The following is an 18,189-nucleotide window of genomic DNA, read 5'->3' on the forward strand; positions in this document are numbered from 1 at the left end:
GGATGAGTGTGCACAGAGAATTCTCTGTTACTTTCTATTCAATCTTTCTATAAACCTAAATCAGCCCTAAAAAATAAAATCTACTTAGGGGTACCTGGCTGGCTCAGTCGGTAGAGCATGCGACTCTTGATCTTGGGGTTGTGATCTCACCAAGCACCATGCTCGGTGTAAATATTACTTAAAAAAGTAAAATCTCTGGGGCACCTGGGTGGCTCAGTCGGTTGAGCATCTGACTTCAGCTGAGGTCATGATCTCATGGTTCATGGGTTCAAGCCCCGCATCAGGCTCTATGCTGACAGCTCAGAGTCTGGAGCCTGCTTCGGATTCTATCTCCCTCTCTCTCTGCCCCTCCCCTGCTCACACTCTGTCTCTCTGTCTGTCTCAAAAATAAATAAACATTTAAAAAAAAGTAAAATCTTAAAAAAATATATAAACTCCAAATTTATTAAAGTCAAAGCAAAAAAAAGAATCCATGAGTCCTTAGTAAAAATGCACATATAGATAAAAAGATAAAAAAGAAGGGCCATTCCTTACAGTAGAAGGCAGACTGACAAGTGTAGAAGTAGTGGGAATTAGAAAATCACCACTCTACATTCATCAAAGTAAAGGCTGGTTGAGACAAGAATCATGAACAGCTGAGAAATCCACAGAGACAGTTTGATAAGGGACAAGATATTTGAAAGGTCTCAAATGCTACAGATTGTTTACTAGCTGCAAGGGAAAAACCAAGTATGCAATGGAGACACCAGGCAGAGGATTACCTTGATCAAGTAATCAAAATGAACACTTTCCAATGAAGGGCAGATGGATATTGCGGACCTGTTACTGCAAATGTAACATCTGAGAAGGTCACTTATGTAGTATTCTGTCTGTGCACATAATCTGAATCTAATCACAAGGCAACTGTTGAATATTCTATAAAACAGATGGCTTGTATTCCTCAAAAATGTTAACAGCATGAAAAATAGACAGGTTAAGGAATTCTTTCAAAGGTTAGAAGAAACATAACTAAATGCAACAGATGATCAGTTAAGAGCTGGATTCTAGACTTTATGAGGAAAGTTATAAAGGATATTACTGAAATAACTGACAAAATTGAAACATGGGTAAAATTTTTATCAATTTTAAATTTCCGGATTTTGATAACTGTACTGTGAATATGCACAATAATATTGTTGCTCTTAGGAAATGCACACTGATATAAGAGGTAAAAAGGAATGATGTTTAGGACTCACTTTTGAATGGTCCAGAAAAAATAATATGTGTATATACATGTATAATTGGAGAGAGGAGGACGGGAGAGAGAAAGGGAAAATGAATAATCAAGCAGATGTGGCAAAAATGTTAAAAATTGGTGAATCTGAGTAAAAGGTATAGAGAAGTTCTCTGTACTACTTTTTTAACTTTCTCATAAATTTGAAATTATCTGAAAAATAAAAGGTTTTGTTATGCTAACCCAACATCTTCCTGGCATAAATTGCCTGTACTTTTGCTTTTGAAATTCTGATGCTAATATAATGTTCTTTCACTTATAAGTCACATATTCTTCCTGCCCAGTTGCTCAAAAGATTTTTCTTTTAAGTGCAGTAATTGTCTTAGAACTTGTTATTCTGTTGGTTGTTCTGGGTCAATAGTTCCAGATACACAGTGTGCTCATTAAAAAGTGTATTTTCAAATTTTTTTTTAATTCAGTAAAGTTTTCTTGAATTGTAACCTTTAATATTTGTTCCTTCAGCTTGAGATGAGAACAATGAATTTTGAAACAGGACAAGAATCTGCAAGCTCTACTATGTAAAACAATGATAATAATAAAAACTGAATTATTCATTCAAATATTTATTGATGATCTACTGTGTGATAGGTATGCCTATTCCACAAAAAATTAACAAATGGAAAAAATGTCTGGTAGGTCAATTAATCACTATTGAAGAACTGTTCCCCAAAGGACTTCATACTGTTAATAATACAAAGCAGTATGTTTTAGGGTGCTCAATTTCTACACAGGTTCCTTCATCCTGTAACTACTTAACCTCAATACTTGAGTTGTACAAAGAATTATTAATATACATAAAATTCAGTGCAATAAACACTCTTTAAAAATGAGATAAATAGGGGTACATGGGTGGCTCAGTTGGTTAAGCCATCCAACTCTTGGTTTCGGCTCAGGTCATGATCCCAAGGTCATGGGATTAAGCCCCATACTGGGCTCTGTGCTGAGCTTGGAGCTGCTTGGGATTCTCCCTCTTTCTCCCTCTCCCTTTGCCCGTCTCCCCAGCTCACACACACGCACACTCTCTCTAAAATAAAATAAATAAATGAGATGAATATAAATAATTGAAATTCAACCCATATTCGAAGTTGTATATCCACTGCCTATTTTTGAAAAAGGCACTTAGCACTATATTGATAATGGAACCAAAATTTGTTTACCTTTCATGTGTCCTATAAAATTTAATCCAGAAAAAATTCAAAGCTAAGTTTTTAATATTTTGATTATCAAAGAGCCAAAAATAAATTTACAATGAGTTATATATTAAATAAATTTCAGAACTATATGACCAAAAATAATCATCTTACCATTTCTAACAGAATAGCTTGAGTTTTGGCCTCTTTTTCTGCCTTTATTTCTTCTACTTCTTCAGCTGATCTTCCTTTAAAATCATCAATTTCTTCATCTGCTCCTATTCGACCACTCTGTAAGGCAGAAGCCACTTAAAAATATACTGAAAGAATTGAAAAATCTGAGAAACATGGGAGACATGACACTTTATCCTTAGTTCCATCAAATATGTTAGAACAGAAACTCAAACAAACTTACAAGCCTCAGAAAATTATTTTAAATTAATTTGATAATATTGGCCAGACTAAGCTTCTAATTTATTGTTAAATCAAGATAAACATTTTTAAAGAAACTATCTAGTATCCAACTCAGTGCTGAATGCAGAAGATAAATGATCTTAAAAGTTAAGCACCAAATCCCAACTATAAAAATCAATTCAGCTTTGACAAAGCTTCATAAACAGAAACTTGTACCTTAAAACGTAAGAGGAAAAAGTCTGCATTATGCCACAAAAATATCGAGGTTCTAGTATAGCTCCAGAGTGTCCCCAGTTGAAAAGCTCCCTTACAAGATGATGTTTGATTTAGCCTTAAAGCTATACTCCTACACAGAGTTAGGAGATAAGAAAAACATTTTCACAAGGTATTAACATAAACTTCTAGAGCTAAGGCTCTACTGGTGGAACAGAAATTGAAGAAAGAAAATCAGGGAAATGAAAAGAAATTAGGGAAAGGAAAAAATAATTCTAAACTTGTCCTAGTACAACTGATCAAGCAAGACATTCTGAAGAAATAAGTTTTAACGGACTAAAAAGCAAAATCTATGCAAAGCATTAGTATGCACATACATTCAATCACAAGAAGGCTCTACTTACATCGAGCTGTTCCCTTGTAGGTTCTGGTGATCGATCAGGGATTAATAAATCTGGAGGGTCATCAAACGGATCATCTAAAATCACTGTGTGATTTATCCTTACAAAATAAATCCAAGTCAAAAGGTTACATTTACATTATTTCAGAATCCATGTTTTACTTTTTATAAAGGTTATAACAAATGTCTTAAGTATCTCTAATGACAAAAAACCATAGGCACTTAAATTTTAATGCACAAGGATATATTACTAGAGTATCATTTATCTTAGATTTACTACTCTGCATTGCTCTAAAATAACATGTCTAATATTAACATAAATGTCTAAATCTTAGTAGTTTTGCCATTATTTCTCAATATGCATTTTTCAAAAACTAAATTAAAGGATTAATAATTCTTCCCAACATAAGCAACTATAATTAATTAGTACAAGTATAAAAATACAAAAAAATCTTGTTTACTTTATGGAGTTTTATAGTCTTGTATTAATACACATTTTGGAATTATCCAAAAACCAGTCCTGCACTTGATATCTCCACTACGTGTCAAACACTACAGTATTAAAACATTCTAGTACATTGAGACAGCAAACACACCTGATATCCTGATATGGTACAAAGTCCTTGTCAACAAAGGTCTCATTAATTTTCTTAATTATGTCCATGCCTTCTGTCACCTCACCAAACACCGTATGAACACCATCAAGGTAATCTAGATTATCTCCTGTTGTAATAAGAAACTGCACAGAAAGACACAGCAAAATATAAAAATATATCTATAATTCTAACTGAAATCAATGACAGACTGATAAAAAAAATACACAAAAGTAATACTTCACATTAACTGTGTGGATTCTTACCCACTTGCTACTTTTAAAAAGTATTCCCTGATTGTTTAAAATAGTTGGGCAAACCAAAGCTCAGTTTCTTCACATGTGAACTGTGAGGAAAAAAAAACATCTACCCCAAAATGGGTTGTTGTAAGGATTAAACGACACAATGAATGAAAGGTTCTCAACATGATCTGTTTTGAAGTAATAAAATACCAAAAGGAAACAGACCACAATGTCAACAGTGATGATCCATGGATAGTGGGATCGTAGATGCTATTTTCTCCCATGTACTGTTTGTGTTTTCTGATACCTGACATTTAAAAGAACAAAATAACTTTTTTTAAAGATTTTACTTTTAAGTCATCTCTACACCCAACATGAAGCTCAAACTCACAACCCCGACATTAAGAGTCGCACACCCAACCTACTGAGCCAGTCAGGCACCCCCCAAATTTTTTTATATAGAAAAAAATATAGTGTAATATTTTTCTTCTAACAACTATCTTTGCAATTCTCTTCTTATTGGGTAGTTTGAAAAGATAACTCTGTGGCTCTTTCTAGTCCTTCATTTTAAAACAAAATTCATCTTCTCACTCATTTCCTCACCTGAGATCCATGTTGATCACTGCCATTGTTCACCATGGACACAGTGCCTTTCTTCTTGTGCTTAATTCTTGGTACTTTTTCAGCCTCGAAAAAGCTTGCTTGATCACCATACAGTTGACTGAAAAAATACATAATAAAGCTTTAAAATATAAGTACCCTCAATATGAAATACAGAAGTTCTAGTACCAAACAGAACTGCCATTTCTTTGTAGAAATACCATTATGATTCAGAATACTCTTTTTTGCTATAGACATTTAGGGAACTTAAGGGAAAAACCTATCTTTGAACGATATTTTAAAAAGCTGATTGAAATATGCTAGTTAACACTGTTAAGAGGCAATTCTATTTTTTCTCATTTAAAAACAAAAGAACTCACCCAAAAACAGACTCTCCTCCACGGCCAGTCCCTGTAGGATCACCAGTTTGTATAATAAAATCCCTCTATAATAAGTAGGATACATTATTAAATCACAGAGTTTGCTAAGTGGTTCCAATAATAGACATGACTAATATCTACCAACTTACCTGTACATTGTGAATAAGACAATAATTGTAATATTTTATTTTGCACAACTTCAGGAAATTCAAGCAGGCTGAAAGAAAGTAAATATTAAACTTATCACAGTAGTTCACAAATACATTTTTAAGCAAGTATATGCACAGTTGGTATAATTTAATTTCTAAATTACCATATAAACACTTCCCCCAATGTTCAAATGTCCAAAGTCATAAAAAAGGAAGTAAGTCTAGGAATATATTTTAAATCATATATATATTTATAATATATATATATATCAATATAAATCAATAAAATAAATTAAATAAATATAAATCAAATCAAATAAATAAATCAATATAAATAAATATATTTTAAATCATCTTTGTATTCTCTTTTTTTTAGGACTTCTTGATCATCCGAGCTAATGCAGGAAACTGACATTTGGGATAAGCAATCATTTATTAATGGATTAGTTTTGCAAGAGAAAAAAAAGAACAAAGAATATACTACAATATAGTATAATTATATAACACAGTATACTACATTATAATACAGTAATATATTATGTAATATAGTATATACTGTATATATATGTATGTGTGGTACATATATAGTATACTCTTAGATGTATACTATACGAATCCAGCAGAGTACCTGTAAATGGATACAAATTATATAAATTAGAGAAAATCAAATATCTGAGACCAATTTTTTTTAGAGATTTTATTTTAAGTAATCTCTATACCCAACATGGGACTCGAACTCACAACCCCAAGCCCGAGTGAGCCAGCAAAGCACCCGAGACCAATTTTTTTACGATGATTAAATACCCCTTCAAAAAATCCATACGCTGATCATGTACCAGCTTTCTCATATAAATTCACTCACTTATTCAATAAACATTTACTGAGTACTTTTTAGGTGCCTGGCACCACTGTCACAAATGCCATTAAACCATAGTCCCTGTCCTTGACAAGTTCACAGTCTAATTGTGGAGAGATACACTAACAAGTTCTCAGAACATTAAGCCAGAAACCAGACAGAAAGACCTATGAGGCTGTCTAGAGAGCTTATACCCAAACCAAACTAGTTACAATACTGGATATACCCGATAATACCATTTGTGCCACTTAAATAGCAAAATAGTAAAAAGTGATTTTAAAAAAGCCACAAGAGTTCAAAAGAAAGATTGCTTCTGGCCAGGAAAATTAGAAGACCTCATGGAGGTTTAAGGTGGGCATTAAAAGAACTAGACGGGCAAAAAGTAGATCGAGTAAGCATTTCAAGCTGAGAAGACATTATGAATAAGTCTAGAAGTGCAAATTTAAATGTTTTCTGAAGGGTCCGAAAGACCAGTTTATGTTCTGTAACACCCTGGTAATACTAGAGTAAGAGAGGGTAGAGAGACTGAAGGGGTAGGATGGGGCTAATCTATTGGAAGGTCTTGAACACCAGGCTCTTGATAGTTTTTCTGGAAAAAACAGATTTCTGGATTACTGTTAAATACAATGCTACAAAGTACGTATGGTACGAATGTGCAACAAAGGTACCACTCTGGTAGGGGATACTGAAAATGGGAGAGGTTGTGCATATGTGAGCATAGGGGGTATATGGGAAATCTCTCTAAATACCTTTCCCTCAATTTTACTATGAACCTTAAATTGTTCTTAAAATATAAAGTTGTTTAAAATAGGCAAGGGGGGTGGTGAACACAGAATAATGTATAGAGAAGTGGAATCACTACACTGCACCTAAAGTAATGTAACGCTATGTGTCAACTAAACTCAAATTTAAAAAAAAAAATTTTTTTTAAGGCAAGGGGGAGAATCTATAGATTAAAAGATATTTAAGAAAGGGGTGTGCCTGGCTGGCTCAGTCGGTAGATTATGGGACTCAATCTCAGGGTTGTGAGTTCAAGCCCCATGTTGGGTGTAAAGATTACTTAAAAATAAAATCTTTAGGGGAACCTGGGTGCCTCAGTCACTTAAGCGTCCAACTTTGGCTCAGGTCATGATCTCGTGGTTCATGAGTTCGAGACTGCTTTGGGCTCTGTGCAGACAGCTCAAAGCCTGGAGCCTGCTTCAGATTCTGTGTCTCCCTCTCTCTCTGCCCGTCCCCCACTTGCTCTCTCTCTCTCTCTCGAAAATAAACATTAAAAATAATTAAAAATAAATAAAAATAAAATCTTTAAAAAATTTTTTTTTAAAAAGGTATTTAAGAGATCTATCAACCAATATAATAATGGACCCTGTATGGATCTGCATTTAAATTAGCAAATATTTTTTAAAAATTTTTTTAAATGTTTGGGGCACCTGGATGGCTCAGTCGGTTGGCCGTCAGACTTCGGCTCAGGTCATGATCTCATGGTTCATGGGTTCGAGCCCCACGTTGGGCTCTGTGCTGACAACTCAGCCTGAAGCCTGTTTCATATTCTGTCTCCTTCTCTCTATGCCCCTCTCCCGCTCACGCTCTGCCTCTCTCTCTCAAAAATAGACAAACATCAAAAATTTTTTTTACTTTTTATTGATATTTGAGGGACACAGAAAGAGACAGAGAGAGCGAGCACTTGCGCACGTACTTGAGCAGGGGGAAGGGCAGAGAGATGGAGACAGAATCGGAAGCCAGCTCCAGACAATGAGCTGGGAGCTCAAACCCACAAGCAGTGAGATCACGACCTGAGCCAAAGTCAGACACTTAACCAACTGAGCCACCCAGATGCCCCAAAATTACCAAATATTTTTAAAACATTTATGGGACAATAATAAAATATGAATGAAATTAAAATATTATTGCTAATTTTTTAAGATATGATAATGATTTGGGGTTATGTTTTTTTTTAACAATTTTTTAGAAATTCAAAATGAGGGGTGCCTGGGTGGCTCAGTCAGTTAAACGTCTGACTTCAGTTCAGGTCATGATCTCGCTGGTCCCCGAGTTGAGCCCCACGTCCAGCTCTGTGCTGACCACTTGGAGCCTGTTTCAGATTCTGTGTCCCTCTTTCTCTCTGCCCCTCCCCCGTTCACGCTCTGTTTCTCTCTGTCAAAAATAAACATTAAAAAAATTTTTTAAATACAAAATGAGGTAATTACAGATAAAATAAATCCCATGTAATAGACTTATTACAAAAAATCCAGTATAAATGAAACAATACTGGTTGTGTGTTGACAGCTCTTCATTATAGTCGGTCATTGGCGCATGAAAGTTCATTTACGTGACTCTTTCTACTTCTGTATATGTTTCAAGTTTTCTATACTAAAAAGTAAAAAAATGAAAGAAATAGAAGAAAGGGAGAGAGGGAGGGAGGAAGGAAAATAAGCCTGGATATGTTTACTATAAGTTGATAAGCAGTTACACACGTAAGTAAGTATCCAATCACATGCTTGCAAATATATACAAATGGGGTGGGCTTAGTTGTTAGCGTTCCAAACTGCAGTTGCAGAATTGCTACTTGTCAATTCTGCCTGTGTTCACTAGGTGGGCAAACCCTACTCCCTCCTGAATTCCTCACAACCCTGGGAAAAGAGGCCCCAGCCAGGTGCCCCACATGAAGAAACCAACTCAAAGAAAAGCAAACCAAGAGATGAAAAATACAATTCCCTATAACATCATTTGAACCCCTGGATCCCACCATCCTTAAAGCCAAGTTTACCCCAGTAGCAGGAGGCAATCAATTATTTTCTTTGTTTAAGCCAATTTGATTTGAGTTTCTATCATCTGCACAGAGAATCCTAACTAATAAACACACACATATACATTAGTCACTATAATGAGCCTTTAGTGTGTGCAAAGTGGCAGGCGTTGCACTAGGTGCTTAGGATAGAAAGACAAGGAAGGCACTACGGTCCCTGCTCTCGTGGAGTTTACAATCTTGAGACAAGAACTGCAATTACAGGATAACAGGCAAACGATGTAACAGAATGTGTTACATGCTTTTTAAAAAGATCTTAGAGGGGCGCCTGGGTGGCGCAGTCGGTTAAGCGTCCGACTTCAGCCAGGTCACGATCTCGCGGTCCGTGAGTTCGAGCCCCGCGTCGGGCTCTGGGCTGATGGCTCAGAGCCTGGAGCCTGCTTCCGATTCTGTGTCTCCCTCTCTCTCTGCCCCTCCCCCGTTCATGCTCTGTCTCTCTCTGTCCCAAAAATAAAAAAATAAACGTTGAAAAAAAAAAAAAAAAAGATCTTAGAGCAGAAGAAACAGATCTAACTCTGCTCAGGGACAAGGGAGAGCCTCACAGAAGAAATCATGCTTGATCCAAGGTGTGACTAATAAGCAGAAGTCGGCCAACAGGACAACAGTAGAGAGAACTGTGGGGTAGAGGCAACAGTAGGAGAAAGGCCGAGATGTATGACTGAGCATGTACTGTTGTGGGGTGGGGGTGGGGGGGGGGTACAACTGAGTGTAGGATACTGTGACAGCAGGAAAGCAATTACTGCACGTGGTACTGTGGCTTGTTTCATCTTTAAAAAAAATTTTTTTTTCAATGTTTATTTTTGAGAGACAGAGAGAAAGAGCGTGAGCAGGGGAGGGGCAGAGAGAGAGGGAGACACAGAATCCGAAGCAGGCTCCAGGCTCCGAGCTGTCAGCACAGAGCCCGACGCGGGGCTCGAACCCACCAGCCGTGAGATCATGACCCGAGCCGAAGTCGGACGCTCAACCGACTGAACCACCCAGGCGCCCCTCATTTCATCCTTTTGATGGACTCTGCGTTCCAAGGGGACAGGATGCTAATTGTAACTTATCTCTGTGGCCTCCAGCTTCTCCCTGATCTGAAACATCCTCCACTGTTGCCCCTTATCTTCCTAAAACAAGTCGGCCATGCCTCAATCCTGCTTTTAAAACTTCCAGGACCCTCATCAGTCGTCAGTAGAGCACACAAGACTATTCACATCTGACCTAACCAATATAACCTATACGACCAGACACTCAGTCTGCCATTCCGTGTCACATATCATTCCTTCAAGCCCTGCCAAACTACTTGCTGTTTCCAGAAAGTTCTAAGCAAACTTAAAAAAAAAAAAAAAAAAACACCCTCACTCCCACTCATCTTTCAACGAGCTAGTTCAAGTGTTCTACTTTCTTTGCTGGCTTCACTTCTCCCCGCCCCCAGCCAGGAAGAATCACTCCTCCCTCCGGTTTCCATGGCAACTTACACATTCTTCAACCACAACACTTACAATGGGTTTGTAAGACTTAACAACACTTAAAGGGGCTCCCACGCCTATTTCTCTCGGTGGAAAGTTAGACCCTTAAGGACAAGACGCCTATCCCAGAGCTTGGCAGTCTACACAGCAGGCGATCAATGAGCGTTTGCTACGGCTCCGTGCACACCTCCGGACAGCCCTTCCTCCACCCACGCTGGATGCCCACACTCACTGCTCCAAACACATCCTTCGTACTTCCATCAGGACTCCCTGGTTACACCCCAAGGAACACTGGTTGTGTTCCTCTCACAAGTAAAGCGCAGTACAGCCACAAAACCTACAGGCTTGGTTATATGCAGCCTGCACGCGCACACACGCACACACATTTAATGCCACAAGCACCCGCCACCCGATTGGCCGGCACCACATTCGAGAGAGAGGCCGCTCCTCACAAAAACTTTTCCAACCACGGCCCGCTAGTGAAACAGCCCAGTCGTGGGCGCCAGGAGCCCAGAAGCTCGAACCCGGTCAAGGGGGCCGGGCAGCGAAGGGACAGTGGGGAAAGGAGAGCGCGGCCCCGGCGAAACGCGAGCGGGGCCCGGGCCTCACCGCGCGGCCGCTCCTCGGTGTACAGATCGATGACGACGTCGCCCAGAGTGGTCTCCAGCAGAACCGCCATGGCGCCCGCTGCTCCTCCGCAACAAGCCGCGGGTGTGACAGGCGCAGCCCGTCGTGGTCTACGCCACGCGTCACTCTCGGCGCGACGCCTTTTTACGTCATTCTTCCGGCGACTCCGCCCCCCTCGCGGGCGGCTCAGTCCGCGCGTTGGCTGTGTCCGCGTGGTGGTGTGCAGATGGGTCCCGCCTCTGGCGCGGTCCTTTTGAAAATCCTGGTTCGCCCCGGGCGACTGGCACGGAAGCCTGTCGCTCGAAAGGACGTCTGTAAAGGGAATTGTGCCTCTTTTGTGTCCATTTCAAGAACGAGGCGGACCTTCCAGCAGCCGTTGCTTCTCTGCTCCTCGCCGCCTCGAGGGCGACAATGGCGCCAGCTTCGCCTGTGTTCTTGCGGGAACTACTCGGGGTTTCCTAATCGGTGTCTTCTCGTCTCCCTAAATCGAAACCTTTAGGCGTTAAATGCACAATTTGCCACCCAGAAAGGTGGTTCACAGGGAGTTCTTCCCTGGCTAATCGTGCCTGGGGCAGAGGCCCTGTTACGGCAACAGATAGTGGCTGGTCCTTCGTGCGACAAGCTGAAAGGGTTCAGCCACGACCCTCTACTGGTTTTATCCATAATCTTTGACTTTGAAGATTTAACAAAACTACATTTGGTCTCCGTTCAGGGTTTCCATGCAAAATTTATTCCCCGAAATCTGTCCAAGCAGATCACTCCCTTTTTTTTTTTTTAACATTTTATACATACTTCTAGCTTCCAATTACTTCACATCTAAATAAAAGCCAACGTTTTTATAACGGTCTACAAGGCCGTACCGAATACTCTGCTGCCAGGTCTTACCTGTCTTCTCTCTTATTCTGAAGCCACACAAGACTTGCTATTCTTTGAACACTATTGGCCATTCTTCTGCCTCAGACCTGTGGGCTCGCTGCGCGTTCAGATTAGAACCCTCTTGTCTAGGGGGCGCCTGGGTGGCGCAGTCGGTTAAGCGTCCGACTTCAGCCAGGTCACGATCTCGCGGTCCGTGAGTTCGAGCCCCGCGTCAGGCTCTGGGCTGATGGCTCAGAGCCTGGAGCCTGTTTCGGATTCTGTGTCTCCCTCTCTCTCTGCCCCTCCCCCGTTCATGCTCTGTCTCTCTCTGTCCCAAAAATAAATAAAAACGTTGAAAAAAAATTAAAAAAAAAAGAACCCTCTTGTCTAGATACTTGCATGGGTCTCCTTCACCTACTATAGGTCTCTTGGTCATAGGTCATCTCAATGAACCCTTCCCTGACCACCATAATTAAAATTAACCCCGTATACATACATGTTTGGGTTTTTTCCAGACAGCTTTTCTCCATGGCACTTTTTACTATCTAACATGCTATTTATGAATTTGTTTATATTTTTATATTATTAAAATATAAGCTCTAGAGGCACCTAGGTGGTTCAGTCCATTAAGCGTCCAACTCTGGATTTCGGCCCAGGTCATGATCTCACGGTTCCTGAGTTGGAGCCCTGCATCCGGCTCTCTGCCTTCAGCCCAGAGCCTGGTTCAAATCCTTTGTCCCTGCCTCTGCCTCTCCCCTGCTTGCACTCCCTCTCTCTCTCTCTCTCAAAAATAAACATTTAAGGGGCACCTGGGTGGCTCAGTCTGTTGAGCTTCCGACTTCAGCTCAGGTCATGATCTCACAGTCCGTGAGTTCAAGCCCCGTGTGGAGCTCTGTGCTGACACCTCAGAGTCTGGAGCCTGCTTGGGATTCTGTGTCTCCCTCTCTCTCTGCCCCTCCCCCGCTCACGCTCTGTCTCTCTCTCTCCTTCAAAAATAAATAAATGTTAAAAAATTTTTGAAAAATAAACATTTAAAAACAATAATAATAAAATATAAGCTCTAGAAGGCTATAGCCAATTTTGCCTGTCTTATTTACTGTTATATCCCTAGTGCTTATGACAGCTTGCCACTTAATGGATGAATAAATATTAGCTGAGTGAATTAATGAATATTGGCAATTAATTAAAGAAATGCAAATTAAAATAACAATGAAATTGTTGATGGGAATGTAAAATAGTACAGCTATTTTGGACACTGCATTGAACTCATCTGATCTTTTCCCAATATAGTAAGAGTACAGATTACAGGGTAATATTTGATAGAATTTTGTATATGCTTAAAAGAAATATTATAGATGAAGAAAAAAAGAGGATTTGGAAAAATTAAGTAATTTTTAATGACAAGTTTGGACTATTACAAAAAGAATTAGAAATTGACATAACAAATATGAGGAATCATTTCATATATAAAGTGATTCACTAATGACCAGAAATGATAATTGCCAGTCTCTTTTGCAGACTCCAAGCCCAGATGTGTATATCTTATGCCCAAGATAGAATACCTTATTTATTACTCAGTGTGTAATTTGCTAGATCTTTAAATTATGGTGTGCTGAACACACACACACACACACACACACACACGCATACTGACGTATCATTAAATATCAAATATTCTACCTTCGTGGGAAAAATGCCATTTCATGACATGATATAGTTTATGCTTGTCATCATCTTAATTACACTTGGAATTCTAATGGTATAAATATTTAAGTGGTTTATATAGTAGATACATAGGTGAAAAGAAATGAGATATATCCTTCACAGTTCTACCAAATATAAATACTCAAGTAGATTTAATTTAGAGAAAAAATTAATAAATTTGTATTGCCTTCCAAATATCAATATCACCAACCATCGTGACTAATTTCTCTGTTGACATCTTTTCATATGCCTAATCTGAACAACCACATTCAAAAGTCTGTAGCCTTACTAAAATACTAGCCAAAAGTAAAATCCTGATATTAAAAGACTAAATATATGAACAACAAAAACGCATGGAGTACCTGGGTTCCTCGGTTGGCTAAACATCTGACTCTGTTTGTTTGTTTTTTTAAAGTTTATTTATTTTTGAGGGATAGACAAAGCACAGGCAGGGGAGGGGTAGAGAGAGAGGGAGACACGGAATCTGAAGCAGGTTCCAGGCTCTGAGCTGTCAGCACATCTGACTCTTGATCTCAGCTCAGGTGTTGATCTCAGGGTCATGAATTTAAGCCCCATGTTGGGCCCCATGCTGGGTGTAAAGCCTACTTAAAACATACACACACACACGCACACATGCACACACAGTGCACTATTTATGATCATATTTGTTGTAGAGTATTCACGTGTTTGACAAGTCCAGCATGATTTCCTTTATTCAACTTTTGTTCCTTTTCCTGCTTTTCCCCCTCCCACCCTAAGAAATTTCAGTTTGGTGAACTGAGATTCATCCTAGTGACTTTTGTCATAACATTTACAGTAAGTTATCTGGGACAGTGGCAGTCCAGGGGCTACAGAACAATTTTGGCTGGCTGAAAAGCCTATTTCTTCATCTGCCTCTTTGTCAAGAACTTTAACTGCCTTTTCTTTGTTGTGATTATTGTAGCATTGACCTTTTCAGTCGATATTAGTATGGTGTTTTAAAATGTAGGTTTGGGGGCACCTGGGTGGCTCAGTTGGTTAAGCATCCAACTCTTAATTTCGGCTCAGGTCATGATCTCACAGTTCGTGAGATTGAGCTCTGGGTTAGGCTCTGTGCTGACAGCATGGAGCCTGCTTGGGATTTTCTCTCTCCCTCTCTCTCTCCCCATTCCCTGCTCTCTCTCTCTCTCTCTCTCTCTCTCTCTCTCTCTCTTTCTTTCTCTCAAAATAAAGAAGTAAACTTAAAAAAAAAGGACCTTTAAAAAAATAAAATGTAAGTTTTAGTATTATTCATGTATGGTGAAGCCAACAGGTCAGGAGATGAATGCCATTGAAAAAATAGTTTTGGGGGCACAGGGTGGCTCCATCTGACTCTTGGTTTCAGCTCAGGTCTGAGCTTGCAGTTTGTGATATCCAGCCCCCATTCAGCTCTGTGCTGACAGTGAGGAGCCTGCTTGGGATTCTTCTCTCCCTCTCTCTCTGCTCTTCCACTGCTCGCTCTCTCTCTCTCTCTCTCTCTCTCTCTCTCTCTCTCAGAATAAATAAATAAACACAAAAGAAAAAAAAGTGGTTTGTTACTCACAGTTCCCAAGACAGGCAGTAGCACACCATGCCATGCAGGGCCAAATAGAAAGTACCAGGGTTGGTCAGGAGGCGGAAGGAGCCAAGAGGAAACCATAGGCAAGAGTTCTTATTGTGGTCTCTATGGGAAAAGTAAGAAAAGGTAGGATAAACAGGCTTTGTTGGCTAGTTTGAATAATTTCAGTGGGCTCTGGGGTATATAGGCTATATCTAATTGTCCAGTACCTGGCTCTGGGATGATTAGGACAGAGGAATATTGCCTCCTGAACCTTAAGAGCCTGATAAAGGAGGGGATTCAGAATATGGACTCTGGATTGATTGTTTTGCATATAAAAGGCATGCTGTGCATTAATAGAAAATGCATATTGGTCTCTTCCCCCAGTTCCTGGCATGGAGCTCCCAAAACCCATGTAATTTCCTAAGTGATAAGACTACTAGGAGGGGCACCTGGGTGGCTCACTTGGTTAAGCATCCAACTTTGGCTCAGGTCATGATCTCACGGTTCGTGAGTTTGAGCTCTACATCGGGCTCTGTGCTGACAGCTTGGAGCCTGGAGCGTACTTTGGATTCTGTGTCTCCGTCTCTCTCTGTCCTTCCCCCCCACTCACACTGTCTCTCAAAAAATGAATAAATGTTTAAAAAAAAAAAGAATACTAGGAACATCTCTTGTTCTAATATTGGGTTTTTTTTTTTTCTTTTTTAAGTAAGCTCTAGGCCCAATGTGGGTCTTGAATTCATGACCCCAAGATTAGGAGTCACATGCTCTTCCAACTAAGCCAGCCAGGCGCCTCTAATATCGGTCTTTGACTCTGTTACTGACACAGAGCTTCCAAAGCCATTGTGATTTCCTGGGTGTCTTTTGGAGTCTTCCTTGGAGTCTTTTGTTCTAATGAAGTAACTCTTAGTGGGCTTCTGGCTGGCTCCTGGTTGAGGGCTGGTCACCAGAAAGACCACGATGTAACTAGACACTTAGAATTTTCAGCCCTTCCCCTGATTTTCTTCAGATGGCACAAGGGCTGAAAATGGAGTTAATGATTGATGATGCCTCTATTAAAATCTTATAAGTACAGGGTTTGGAGAACTTCAAGGCTGGTGAACAGGGGGAGGTGCTAGGAGTATGGCATGCTTGGAGAAGGCATGGGAGCTCTGCCCCTTCCCACATACCTTATCCTATGCATCTCTTTCCCTCTGGCTGTTCATCTGTACGTTCTATTATATCCTTTAATAAACTGATAAACGTAAGTGTTTCCCTGAGTTCTGCTCCAGCAAATTAATCTAGTCCACGGAGGGAGTTATTGGAACCTCTGCTCTGTAGCTGATTGGTCAGAAGCACAGGTAATAACCTGGGCTTGCAACTGGCATCTGAAGTAAGTGTGGGTGAGGGTAGGTGTGGGCTGTCTCATGGGACTGAGCCCTTATCCTGTGGGATCTGATGCCATCTCTAAGTAGATGGTGTCAGAATCAAATTAAATTGTAGGACACTTAGGTGGTGTGGCAGAGAATTACTTATTGGTGTGTGCCAAAACCTCCAACAAACCCCTAAACTAGCAGGCTTTTTTACTGTGTTTTGGTCAAAGCCTTCCTGGAGCTCAGAACTAGCTATGGAGACAAACAAGTGGAAGAATAATGGATGGTAAGACTCTGGGGGAGAGCTCTGTTGGAAAACACAGACTACTTCATCTTCCCTATCTACTTTTTCATATAAAGGTACTTTAGAATCTTATACATATGTTACCAATTAAAGTTATGCAAATCTACATGTCATGTGTTCTAATCTTCAGATTCCTTTTTAATCCAGGCAGTGTGAAATAGAGTGAAAAACCCAGTGGTTGTAGTTGGACCCCAAGAGTGGGTGGGACTTCATTGCAGAAAGCACTTGCAGGTTAATAATGTTGTTGCATATCTCATAGTAGGCAAGGAGTTAGTTGAATGATTTTGTAGTATACCACAAAGATTTTAAAATTTACCCCAGCTAGAAAAGCAGGCATGTGGAGAGGGTTTGATAAAAGAAGGGCTAAGAGAGAAAGAGGCTTGGGTTCTTTCCAAGTCAAACGTTTTACTTTAAAAAAAAAAAAAAAGGCTAAATGTTTCTTATTCTGCCTTGAATGGTAATATCTCCAAGTTCTTCTCAATATTCAAACCTATTAATCTGAAATGCCGACCTTCTTGGCACTCTCTGTTTTGGAGAGTTTCATAAAATATTTTTTAAGAATACGAAAGGGGGAAGACATCATCTTTATTTTATAGATTAAGAAACTGACTAGAAAGGCCCCCAGAGCCCAGGTAGACTGGTTTCCTGCTGAGAATGTTGTTCCCATGCGGTCTAAAGTGATATGCCGAATGTTGAACATTTGATGTGTGGTTGATCCTCAACCCTGTCACAATAAATCACTTGGGGAACCTAACTACCAATGCCTGAGCAGCAGCCCTGACTAATGAAATCAGAAACTCGGGTGCCCCGGAAGACCCCAGAGTCAGTAATTTTTAAAACTTTCCGGGCAATTCCCATGTGCAGCCAAGGGTGAGAACTACCGATTTAATAAAATTTCCCCTCTAAACGTGACATACTCTGTTTATAATGTAGAACAGTCTTCACCTATATTACCAATATTTTTATTTTATATATGTAAACACATACACACAGCTATAGTTATGAGCATACCCATATATACTAGTCTTGCTAGAATATACTAATTTTAAAATAATAGCATCGAATATCTTTTCACTCCGTTTGGATTAGTAGCTCCCTCCAACCCACACCTCCACTCTAATGACGAAATCGGACCTTCCCCCGCTTGACTCCGCCCCTCGACGTTTCGTGGCGGTGCGCGTGCGCAGCCCGTTTTTTCCAGAGTCCCCGCCCACCGGTGCCGCGGGTTCCTTCCACGGACCGGCTCGCTCCCGCCCCGCCTCTCAGAGTCCCGCCCCCCAATAGC

At 40.0% G+C, this 18,189-nt stretch overlaps 1 protein-coding gene across 1 annotated transcript in view; it reads right to left on the reverse strand.

Moving 5' to 3' along the window:
- The window catches only part of PPIL4 (peptidylprolyl isomerase like 4), a 34,400-nt gene extending 23,148 nt beyond the window's left edge, over positions 1-11,252 (reverse strand). Inside the window, exons 1-7 of the mRNA XM_030316567.2 lie at positions 11,117-11,252; positions 5,395-5,462; positions 5,246-5,310; positions 4,869-4,986; positions 4,027-4,169; positions 3,435-3,531; positions 2,578-2,694 (exon numbers count right to left, since the gene is read on the reverse strand). Coding sequence (XP_030172427.1) covers positions 2,578-2,694; positions 3,435-3,531; positions 4,027-4,169; positions 4,869-4,986; positions 5,246-5,310; positions 5,395-5,462; positions 11,117-11,186 — 678 coding nt within the window. The 5' untranslated portion in view covers positions 11,187-11,252. The remainder of the gene's footprint in view (positions 1-2,577; positions 2,695-3,434; positions 3,532-4,026; positions 4,170-4,868; positions 4,987-5,245; positions 5,311-5,394; positions 5,463-11,116) is intronic.
- Positions 11,253-18,189: the final 6,937 nt, after the last annotated feature.

Source organism: Lynx canadensis, chromosome B2, assembly GCF_007474595.2.
Source record: "Lynx canadensis isolate LIC74 chromosome B2, mLynCan4.pri.v2, whole genome shotgun sequence".
Taxonomy (NCBI): Eukaryota; Metazoa; Chordata; class Mammalia; order Carnivora; family Felidae; genus Lynx; species Lynx canadensis.